Source organism: Oreochromis aureus, linkage group 22 (assembly GCF_013358895.1).
Source record: "Oreochromis aureus strain Israel breed Guangdong linkage group 22, ZZ_aureus, whole genome shotgun sequence".
Classification (NCBI taxonomy): Eukaryota; Metazoa; Chordata; class Actinopteri; order Cichliformes; family Cichlidae; genus Oreochromis; species Oreochromis aureus.
In genome coordinates this window covers 22,597,816-22,610,303 of record NC_052962.1, presented here as the reverse complement: position 1 = coordinate 22,610,303, position 12,488 = coordinate 22,597,816, and the positions used below count along the sequence as shown (strand labels likewise).

The 12,488-nt window shown below is 39.8% G+C and overlaps 1 protein-coding gene across 1 annotated transcript; it reads left to right on the top strand.

The window, feature by feature from the left end:
• The first annotated feature begins 1,359 nt into the window (after positions 1-1,359).
• On the top strand, positions 1,360-12,075 carry LOC116320001 (cytosolic non-specific dipeptidase-like). Its single transcript, XM_039605279.1, has 12 exons — positions 1,360-1,387; positions 5,663-5,740; positions 6,126-6,269; positions 6,387-6,549; positions 8,398-8,486; positions 9,328-9,528; positions 9,621-9,705; positions 9,800-9,960; positions 10,071-10,235; positions 10,811-10,952; positions 11,555-11,702; positions 11,895-12,075. Exons 2-12 carry the CDS (start codon positions 5,681-5,683, stop codon positions 11,959-11,961), a joined length of 1,425 nt encoding a protein of 474 aa, XP_039461213.1. The 5' UTR covers positions 1,360-1,387; positions 5,663-5,680; the 3' UTR covers positions 11,962-12,075.
• Positions 12,076-12,488: the final 413 nt, after the last annotated feature.

Sequence of the window (12,488 nt, the reverse complement as noted above, 5' to 3'; positions counted from 1 at the left end):
GCTGTTTATGTGTTTAAACCCATTTTGCACAGAGAGACATTTTTTGAAAAATGTATTGATAGCAATGTTGAATATTATTACACAGGAAAAAAAAAACAATTACACGTAAAATAATTACACCGCCTCTGCCTTTCTAAATGGAGGGACAGTAACTGCGTGCGTGTATGTAAGCATGTAAAACCTGAAGATAGTCAGATTAACAGTAACAGTATTTTGTCTCTATCTGCCATTCTGCAATTTATCTCATGTAAACAATAACGTGGCGCACAGCGTGACGTGAAAAGAGGGACCTTTGTCGTTGCGTGACGAACTCTGTATTCCTCGTCCACACGTAAACGCAAAAAAGGAGTTTTAAATAATCTCCGTTTTCGGTGAATCGCAACGCCGTTTACGTGTTGACGAAAAGCCCAAACGCATAGAAACAGCGAGTTTTCAAAAATACCCGTGTAGGTGTGGACGCAGCGTAAAAGAGTTAGTAGTATATTTTATTACCACCTGTAATTTATTGCCGTTTACTTGTATTTGCTTAATTGTTTACTAAATGTTTGAGGTATTTTCTTTGTAAAGAAAATATGGGTGTGTCTGTTTGGAGGATGTGTTTGTGGTGGGGGGGCGCGAACATTTTTCTTGTAAAAAAGTATTTCAGTTGTATTGTGCTATTTAAGAAAAAAAAGGATAAAGTATGAGTATAAACTACATGGGTGACAGCCAACAAAGTGCATTTCAAAGCTACCTAAAGTCTAAATAGTTAACATACCTCAAGAAGAATGTCCTTCATCTGCCTGATTCTCACTCCTTTAGCTCCTCCCCTTGATAAAACAACACCCATCAGTTTTGGGGTGCAATGGTCAAATGTAGCCATAAAAGTAGATTCAGGGCTTACAGTGGTTATTTTCTTGAACTCCTCCTTTATCTGTAGACCACACAGAGTAATTAAATTTTACAGACTATTAGCTATATTGCATTGTGATGGACCGAGCAGTGAAGGAAACTTAGGCACAGGTTAAAGTCCAAAAAAATGATTTTTTATTTAACTCATAAACATAATTGGTTAAATCATGCAAAAAGAATCAAAATCTTGAGTCCATAAAAGAGGTCAAAATAACAGCACTCTACTCAAAGTTGACAAAACTACTGATAACTCAAACAAACTGACCTAACTAACGAGACAAAGGGGAAACTTAAATAGTGGCTGATCAGCCCACAAAAAACACGAGAAGGGGTAAAACACACAAAACCTAACTAAACCTAACATAATGAACTCCAATTCCCCCCCATGGTCCCGAGTTATGGCATGAACCAATTTGCAGTCTTCCTTTAAAGCTCGCTCCGCCCCTTTTCCATCTCTTGGCACCTTAATCAAGGGACAGGAACAGCTGCCACTAAGGTAACTCAGAAAACAAAAGATTAATCATACATAACACTGTAAACTAAAATGTGCGCACTTATTTTAGAATGCAGTGTTATGTGGATATGTGAATTAATTCTAAACCAAAACCAGTTATTTATTGTCCTGTAAATTAATTCCTATATTTAAAGAAAGACAAATGTGAATGCAATGTTACTTATAAGCCTCTACACTAACATGGTGGGTATTACCACTGTGTGGCTGTAAGTGCAGCCATCACATGCATTAATGAATGCTCTAATACATTAGTTAAAGAGGATAGATGTGATCTAAGGCTACCCCAAGTTTTGAGGGAACAAAAACAATCTTGGTGAAGACAAGGGAGACATTCCCCACCATAACCATGGTGTAATCTGTAATGTTTCAGCAACCCTGTACTTGTAGAGGTTTCAAATTTACACATCGTTCACTCCCAGCCCATTTTGTAAAAAATGTGTCCCAACTTAACAAAGAACTAATGACCCTAGATTATCACACTATCTATATACTAACTGCTTACATAAAGTCTTAATGTTAAGTAGATTCACGTAGCCTATGCCAGAATGATGCTGTTGGAATCACATTAACAATATTTCACACAACCTGATGTGTTTAAAAAAAGAAATAAAGATAGCTACAGCTCTTAAGATCGAGAACAATACTTTAAGCTGTATCACAATAGTAACCAAAATCATTTACAATGTAATATTATGTATAGGTCATGCAAGTTTTATAAAGACATAAAATAGGTGAGCCAGACAGAAAAAAGAAGCCTCTAGGTTATCCCTCTGACAAAACTATTCAGAGCTTAAAGGCTTCTAATTGTGGTCAAAAGAAAAACAAAATCAGCCTGTGATCGAAATTAGATTGCATTATGTAGCAAAACTTTAACCATGCTTTTCCTAGCCACAGCAGCACTCTCTAGCTGAAAACTTTTGTCAAATGAAACTTTATAAGTCTTATCCACTCCTGTGCTAAAGTTTAGAACGGCTAGCATTAGCTACACGTGGTATTGCAAAATATTTCCTGAACTGTATGAGCGTAACATCGTACACAAATCCACTACAAGTGACAAGCACAAATGCTTTGCTTCGGTAGAACTGCTATTTGTAAATGAAATGTTACTTACCTTGAAATGTCTTTTACATAAGCTTGCAAGTCCACCATGCAACGCACCATCTTAATATGTGAATTTGCCCAGGCAAGTTAAGTGGGTAGAGGAAAGGGAACTTGAAATCAGAAGTTACAGTGGAGAAAAAATAAGTTATCTATTCAATTTCTTTAAGTAATTATAACTTGAATTTTTTTTTGAACCCACTAACATTGGGATTTAATTTCAGATTGCATACAAAACTAATTTAATGTAATTATCAACATTATTAATTCAACACAACCCCAAAAAATTAAGTTTGCAACTTGGAAGGTCTATCTTAATCAATAAATTAGAATTTTTATCTTGCAGCCATGGATTTAATCAAGTGGTGGTAAAAGGCCTGATGAATTACTTTTTAGAGTGAAACTTCAGCTGATACTAGAAAGTAATATTAAATACATTCTAACAACAGCTGATCACGCTTAAGCGTGCTGCTATTGTTTATCCGCTGGTCTCCTCTTTCTAGCGCAAAGTGGGCGATAAACAAATAAGAAACACAGGACTTGCTGCAGAAAAGCCGATCAGCTGATCATTGATCACTTTCATGATTGAAGTAATAACAGGAGAATAAGGGGGAGTGAAAGAGAGAAGTAGATGCAACTGCGCAGCAAAGACAGAATAACTCCAGCTTTGTGTCTATTTTTTAATTCTGGCTGAAGTACGGGACAAATCGCTTCCTTTTCACCTCAATATGGAACTCCGATGGCCAGTCCAGCTGTGGCTCAATATATCAGTTAAGCTTAACGTGGAAATACTATGCAAACATTCAGGGATGAACTTACACACTTGCTTTACTTCTCTGGGATAGTTTTCGCCGAGATGAAATGCCGCGGTTAGGAAGCATGTAGCAAGGCTCCAAATGCTCCAACAGAGGTCTCGCAGACAATAGCCGCTCTATCACGTGACACATACTGCTCCAATGCACCGAGCTGGGTTACGCCAAGTAGCGCGTTTTGTGAGGTGATTTTGAGATACTTCGGATTACATTTTTTATTTCTCTTCGATATCCGATCCAGTAATTTAGGTCAGTATCGGACCGATACCGATACGTAATATAGGATCGGTCCATCTCGTTAATAGGTGAACTGGATAGGTATTATTTCTCTCATCCCAGGTAGCTAACTTGCACACGTTTCACTATATATCCTTCAAGCTGGGTTGAAATTGCAAGACTACATGAATTACCCTTTAAAGCATTATGGAAAATCTCTACTACGACTGTTACAGAAAGAATCAGCAGATCTACATTAAGGCAGCAGTGGTCACTGAGATGCATGTTTACAAATGAACAGTTGCAAGGAGCATTTCTCTCCATGGAGAAGGAGATTAGAGGCCAAGATCATGGCAGAATGGAGGGAAGTTCCCCAAGTATTGGAGCTACAAAAAGGTGCAATGAAGAAAGAGTACTTAGGAAGTGCAGCGAGCTGTCCATACCTGAGGCCTTGGAAACTGCAAACAAAAACTCACAGCTGGAGACAACAACATGAGCTAGTGGATCTAAATGCTGACCCCTGAACAGGATCCAGTAACAATCACTATGTGGCAGCTAGTAGATGAGACGCATCCGAAATGGCTCACTGAAGACAGTCCTGATTCCAAAGGATCCCCATAAGGGACTGGTCCCATCCAAGGACCAGCCAAAGACCTGCCTCAGTACCATATGGAAGCTTCTGTTTGGCATCATAGCGGCTAAGATGAACAGGCATATGGCTCAATACTTGAGCGGGGCACAGAAAGGAATTGGCAGGAACACCAGAGAGGTGAAACACCAGCTAATGATAGAAAGCACAGTCGCCCGAGACTGCAAGATCAGGCTCACCAACTTGTGCATCGCCTGGATTGACTACAGAAATCCTATGACTCGATGCCCCACACCTGGATCCTGGAATGCCTTGAACTATACAAGATTAACAGGATCCTAAGGGCCTTCATCTGGATTCGATGGCGATGTGGCGAACATCACTAGAGTCCAACTTCAAGCCAATTGCACAAGTTTCCATGAAGTGTGGGATTTATCAAGGAGGTGGTCTGTCCCCACTGCTGTTCTAAATAGTCCTGAACCCCCTCAGTGAGATCATTCACAAAACTGGCTGCAGTCTACAGAAAGGAGAATCATCAGCAAATCCTCTACATGAATGATATCAAGTTGTATACCAGGAGTGAACGAGACATCGATTCACTGATTCACACCAGAAGGCAACATTGCAGACATCGAGGACAGCTATAAGTACCTGGGACATCCACATAGTAAGGCAAGCCCTGAAAAGTCAACTAAATGGGTAGAAGAATGTCCGGGCAATTAACACCTACGCTCTACCGGTGATCAGATACCCTGCTGGGATAATAAGCTGACCAAAGAAAGAGACAGAAGCAACTAACATCAAGAAAAGGAAGCTCCTGAGCATGCATGGAGGGTTTCAACCCAAATCCAGCACCCTGAAACTATACGCTAAGTGGAAGGAAGCACTGTGAGGACTAGTGAGTGTCAAAACCACTGTCCAGGTTGAAGGTGAAGATTACAGTGGTAATCCGAGCACTCGGTGCAGCAACCCCAATCTTGCCCAGTGGCTCCAGCAGATCCCAGGAACAACACCACTATGACGTGTTACCTATCTTTACTTAGCGATTACACCCAACATACTTTCACTTCACTTGCCATTGTTTGCATTCAGTGCACACCTGTGGAAAATTACCCTGATGTGAGTATTTCATGGCTTATTTTCAGATTCTCACTCAGCATGACACAATTAAATCATCATTTATGGCTTTCTTTACACAATTAAGTGATATTTTACCTCCTCTTGTTTTATACTAACAAATAATAAAAAATAAATTCCTTTTGTGCAGATCTGAAATGAGATTACTCTTATATTGTCATTTCATGGTAAACATTTGTAAGCCTCACACTTTTTGGCTTTTTTCTCACTGTTTTGTCCTGAAAACCTAGCATTAAAGCCCCAATCAGCTGCAGCTATAGTTCTGCAAAATTATGAAGTGAAACGAGTTTGTCTGGAAATCTCATCATTTACATGAAGTGCATGCGTGCATGAAGGATTTGTCCTCTCATAAGATCGCTCAAACCCAGAGGTGTACTCACACCAATCTGCTTGTTTAACCCTTAGCTCCCATCACTACCAAAAATGGCTCATCTCACTGAACTTTTCAAGTATGTGGACGACCACCAGGACCTGTATGTGCAGGTAAGATCAGAGAAAGAAAAAGTAAGAAAAACTATATAGTGCAGCTGCTTAATCATTCAGTTTTTTGTGTGATTGTCACTTGATTTAATGGCTTATTGAGCTAACTGAAAACTGGACAGATTTGCAACTCATTCACTTAAGCTGGGATTATAGTAGGTTCCAACTGTAAAACCAGTTTTCCTGATAAGATTCAGTGATATTATAACTGCTGCTCGAGTTAAATTTTCTGGGTCTGATGTCCTAAAAATCACTCACTGTGGCTCATTCTTGTGCAATAAGTAACTGCATGAAATAGTAAAAAGAAAAGAGAAGAAAAAATGATAAAATGTATAAAAAAAACTCATTTTAATTTCTTTGAAAAACTTTTTTTCATAATTGTTGTCAGCGCCTGGCTGAGTGGGTGAGTGTCCAGAGTGTGTCTGCTTTGCCTGAGAAGCGCGGGGAGATCAAAAAAATGATGGAGATGGCAGCCAAGGACATCGAGAGGCTGGGAGGGACTGTGGAGTTGGTGGACGTTGGCAAGCAGAAGGTTACATTTCTTAATGGGTTTATAATTTGTATATTGCATGATCTTTCTTTACTTAAATTTCACCATAAATGGACCTTGTTTTTAAATGGTCACTCAGATTAAGTTTCATTCACGCAGCTTCCCTCAGGAGAGGAGATCCCCCTGCCTCCTATCATCCTGGGGCAGTTAGGATCAGACCCAGCCAAGAAGACGGTGTGTATTTATGGGCACCTTGATGTTCAGCCAGCCAACATCAGTGACGGCTGGGACACAGAGCCTTTCACTCTGGTGGAGAAAGACGGTAAGAGGAGAATACTTTTGGCCTGCGTCGTGCACAAAACAACCCTGGAGCTGTTTTTGTATGAGCTCTAACATTGTCACAACCTGGTGAGGACACAGTGTTTTAATGGTCTTAACTGAGATTACTGAAAACAAATACAAATCCAATCAGCAGGTAGGTAATGCAGGATGAGGACGTGTGGACTGGGGTGTGTAATTCCTGTAAGGTAGCATAACTAAGAGAAAACATGCTATCAACAAGCTTAACTATGTAGACTGGGAACACTGGGTGAATGTATTTTTAACAGGTAAAGATAAGAAACACAAAACAAGTCACAGAACTATATTGAGAGCTTGAAAAAAGAATGCTGTTGGCCTTTAAGTTTGAAACTCTCATCCAAGAGACTTCTTCAGTTCTAAAAACAAATGGTTGTATGTCTCAGGTATTTGACCCCTAATAGTTTTTCTCAGGTGGTCCTGAGTGTTGTTGATCACACGAGTCATCACATTAGCCAAGGTGTGAAGAAAACAAGATGTGGGCCATTACCGTCATTTGAGTTTAAGGTTGAGACCTTGCCCGAGCAATTCCATTTAGCAAAGGTTCAAAGATTGTGCAAAGGTTGTTACCGTGAAAGACCATCGAAGAACGGAAGTAGTGGAATAGAACACCAGCTGTCAGCCACCTACACTTGAGATCCTATTCAGGCACTTCAACCTCCACTCACACCTTGCTTCAGGTAACCTCAGCAGGTCACATGACAGAATGGTGAAACAGACTTGGCTTGTGAAAAGGCAAAAAGGCTCAAGTGAGGCGTTTTCCCTTGTGAGTCATGACTGGTCCTTTATTTCATAGACTCTGCATTTGTTTGTGCACATAACTAAGTAACTGCAGCATTCCTGAATTGGTGTCTATGCTTTGTTATGCTCCACACAGTAATGCAAAAGCTGCACCTGAATAATTTTAACCCTTTAAGGCTTCTTTGTTTTGTGTTAAACAACACAGATTGACTCTGTTGTGCACGATCTTACAGACTCTTTAATACTGTGTAGCACAAGGTAATCTAATAATTTTTGCTGCTCTACCCTAGATGTTTGCATTTAAACAAACTTTTTCGATGGGACAGGTAGGACATTGTTTTTTTTTTTTTTTTTGAGCCACAAAATTGAGCACGCGTGGTCTTGTGTGTTTTGAGTCAGCTGACACAAAATGCCACATCCTCCTCCCCCTGTTTCATTCCTGCCTGCTCAGTTGTGTTAGTGCTGCTTAAGTCACATTTTACAAAAACCTGCTGCAGATCATTTTTTGTATCATGAACAAGGATTTCATATCCATCCATCCATCCATCCATTCGCATCCGCTTATCCTTTTCAGGGTCGCGGGGGGCGCTGGAGCCTATCCCAGCTGTCATAGGGCGAGAGGCGGGGTACACCCTGGACAGGTCGCCAGTCTGTCGCAGGGCCAACACACAAGGACAGACAACCATTCACACTCACATTCACACCTAGTGACAATTTGGGTTATCCAATTAACCTATCCCCTCAAACTGCATGTCTTTGGACGGTGGGAGGAAGCCGGAGTACCCGGAGGGAACCCACGCAAACACGGGGAGAACATGCAAACTCCACACAGAAAGACCCCGGCCTGAGGGTGGAATTGAACTCAGGACCTTCTTGCTGTGCGGCAACAGTGCTAACCACCGTGCCACCGTGCTGCCCATCATATCATATCATAATCTTAGTCATGATTTAAACAAGCTTAAAATGGGGCACTGTGGTCTGCTGACTATGTAATAAACATAACCTTAGTAACATTTTTCAATGCCACTATCCTCTCATTAGAACCTTGAAACTGAAAGTTTCCTTTTTGTAGGTAAGCTCTATGGAAGAGGATCTAATGATGACAAGGGTCCAGTGTTGGCCTGGTTTAACGGCATTGAAGCGTATCAGAAGATTGGAAAGGTACAGTTACTGCCAGATTTAAGCTGGCCAACAAAAGGTGTTTCAAGTTCAGATAGTTTAAAGATGATATGATATTTTAGTGTGTCCTAAACAAACAGCCCTGAAGTTGCTTGAATGCTAAGTTGGCTGTGTTTGAACACTGAACTGAAATTAGTGACAGAAATATATTGAGGTGTGATGGTATAATTCAGAATCTGTAAATGTACACGGCTACTTAAAATGGTATTAAGGTTTTTCTTTTGTTTTTGTACAATGATGATAAAGCAGAATGGCTACTACAGCACTGTATTCTAAAAAGATATGTGGATCATTTGTACGATTTTAAAAAATATTATTTTGGCCTATTTAAAAAAGTTTGACCATATCTATCCTTACTTGGTGCTTTCTGATATGACTCTCTGGCTCATCAGATGAAATTAGAGTATATCCTTAGTTAGGAATTTCATTAATGGGTGTTTAGTCAGAAAAAGTAAATCCGAGCTGGTGAATGTACAGTATTTGTTTATATCTACATAATAATTTTCACACATAAGATTGTGAATTATGTCCTTAGTCTGGACTCATGTCCAGCTTTTTAAAAACAATTAAAACTCATTGTGAGAAATGTGAAACATGCATTCCTGCTGTCTACTATTTACATTAATTCAGTGGAGCACCCACAAATTCATTGTACATGTACAATGACAATAAAGTGCTATTCTATTCTATTTCTGTATTAAAGTACACCACTGATTGGCAGATTGTTGGTTGTTAAGAGATTATTTCAACTCTAAAAAATGAGCCTGAATTTTAGTCTTCTGATTTTTTGTTGTTTTCTTATGTATCTCTCTTCTTGTTGCAGGACCTTCCCATCAACATCAAATTCTGCTTTGAGGGGATGGAGGAATCTGGATCTGAGGGTCTGGATGATCTTGTGTTTTCTAGAAAGGACACTTTCTTTAAAGACGTGGACTACGTCTGTATCTCTGATAACGACTGGCTGGGCAAGAACAAACCCTGCATCACCTACGGTCTGAGAGGAATCTGCTATTTCTTCATTGAGGTGAAGTCCTGTTGGATTACTGTATTTCAACTTCAGAGGGGCAAACAAGCTTTTCGTGTTTTTAAAATAATGTTTTATGTTCCAACCTCAAGGTGGAGTGCGCTGAAAAGGACTTGCACTCAGGGGTGTTTGGTGGCTCTGTTCATGAGGCCATGACTGACCTCATCGCACTTATGGGCAAGTGAAGCTGATAATTGTGATTTTTAGTCTCACCGACCTTATTTTATGCCAGTTTAGAGTTTTAATCATGTGTTTGTGACTTCCTGCACAGGCTCCCTGGTTGACAAAAGGGGTAAGATTTTGATTCCTGGGATCTATGACAGTGTGGCTCCTCTGACAGAAGAGGAGAAAAAGCTGTACGAGAAGATCGACTTTGACTTGGATGAGTACTGTAAAGATGGTGGAGTTAGCCAGCTGCTGCATGACACAAAGGCAAAGAAATTATTTATGATGTTCGCATCACATATTGGTGGAAATGTGCTGTATTATTTGGGGTCATTCACACTTTTTGAACCTAGTGTTCTTTATTTCTTTCACCGTAGGAGCAAATCCTCATGCACTGTTGGAGATATCCTTCTCTTTCCCTTCATGGTATTGAGGGGGCTTTCTCTGAAGCAGGAGCCAAGACGGTTATTCCTCGCAAGGTCATTGGCAAGTTTTCCATCCGCCTTGTGCCTGATATGGACCCCAAAGTAGTGAAAAAGCAGGTAAACACTGTGATAGGTCACAATGATGACATATAACACTCACCTAACCCAAGTCATCTTTTTATAATCAAGCAGTTACAATGTAGCAGAGGTTGCTCTGTATCTCTGCCGCTTATTGGTAGTTTGTTGCTCAGATGATTTGCTCAGCCATGCTTTTTTTTTAAAGAAGCACATTAAAAGAAACTGCAATGCATGAAAATGAGAAATATTATGAATATATTATATTATGACGTAAAAAACTGTGGAGTGATTTAATCTGAATGAAGGTAACTTTATTTAGTCAGAAAGCCAATGTCACAGGTCATAGAATTAAAATATACCTACATAAAATTAGGAAAACCAACCAATCAAGTCATTTTCTTTTGCCTTCCCTAATACACTTCAACCCTTTGCACACATAGTGAGTTTTTTAGAACTGACTCTGAATTAACATGACAAAGAGATGTAGTTAAGTTTTACTACCTAAATCTGAGCCTGGACTGACTGTGGGCCACTAGGAAGTAGCCACATGATTAGCTTCAGTTTGTTTCTGCATAAAAGCTCCAACAAGTCTAAGTTATCTTCCCCTCTTCAAGGTCATCGATCATCTGCAGAAGAAGTTTGCTGAACTGGGAAGCCCCAATAAACTGAAAGTGAACATGGGCCACGGGGCCAAAGCCTGGGTCTCAGACTTCAACCACCCACACTACATGGCAGGGAGAAAGGCCATAAAGACAGGTACGAGGACTTAATGATAAAAGCTCTTAGTTTAAAGGGGGAGTTCACTCAATCTCACCCATTTCTGTTACTTTGCTACAAAGCTGAAATCAGTTGTGTTTATTGTATTAAAAAAGTGTAAAGCACTTTCTCCTGCCATGGTACAACAGATTTTATTACAGTTTACTTTTTGATGCTTTTTCTTTAAGAGAGTCATGTTTCAGCTCCTGCCCTCGGGCAGATGTTTCAGAACATTAAACACAAGGACAAGCAATTTTTTTTTATCCAAAAGCCTTGTACATATTGTGGCACTACTAACACTACAACTTAGAACACGTTAACATCAGGTATACAGCAAAGTCCATAAGTCCTCGGGCCAGTGGCCCCTCCCCCTAGCCTGCTACAATATCTTCATAAGCTTTTTTATTATATGCATATTTTTGTGGCAATTTTTAAGTCTTTTTCACCTATTTTCACTGATAGGATTATATCCAGTTTTGATGTGACAACAAAGATATTATTATTATTATTATTATTATTATTATTATTATTATTATTATTATTATTATTGATAGAATTGTTATTGCTTTTCGCATTGTTTTTTCCTCCTCGTTGTGCTGTAGTCTTCGGGGTCGAGCCTGATCTGACTCGCGAGGGCGGCAGCATCCCGGTCACCCTGACCTTCCAGGAGGCCACAGGCCGTAATGTCATGCTGCTTCCTGTAGGGTCCTCTGATGATGGAGCTCACTCTCAGAATGAAAAGATCAACAGGTTGGTCACAGCTCACACAGTTTCACTTCTTTTGAAATGTGGAACAAGTAGATAAAACTGACGAAATATTGCGGTAAAAGGACAGGATCATGTTTATCATCTCCAAATTATTTCTACACTAAAACTTAATGACAGATAAAGTGAGTTTTTTAATTATAAACCGTTATCATGGCTTTATTTCTCCATTTTCAGATCAAACTACATTCAGGGAGTCAAGCTGCTGGGAGCATACTTCCATGAGGTCTCTCTGCTGGAGTGATTTGATGGTGTCTCATAATGACAGGTGTAAAATATGCTCATCCTTCATATCAGACCATAAACTTTGTGGATTTACCTTTCACAATGAACGGTTTTATACACCCTGCTGATAATAAATGTGTCTTTCTTATTTTATTTGAGTTGTTTTTCTTGTCATTTCATGATGTAACAGGATTTACTTTTGATACAGTGCACTGCTTACCGTCATAACTGACAATAATAGGGTAAAATGTTGATAAGCTTATTTTTAGAAGCTGTCAAATGTGATTGAGGCATCAGTGATAGCAGCATGACCAAAGGCTGGTACTATTTGGAGATGGAGATAGTTGTGTCAGGAAATATCCAGCTCATAAATAATGAGACTTCCATACTGGATCATTTAGGATTAACAACAACCACCTTGGTGCTATTGGCCAATAGGGTGTCTATGGAAACTGTGCTGCTGTTGGCCAAAGACAAGAGGAAAGAGAAGGCGGAAAGCATGTTAGAAGGCAGCAAGAGAGAGAGAAGAAATGGAGCTGCCAGGCA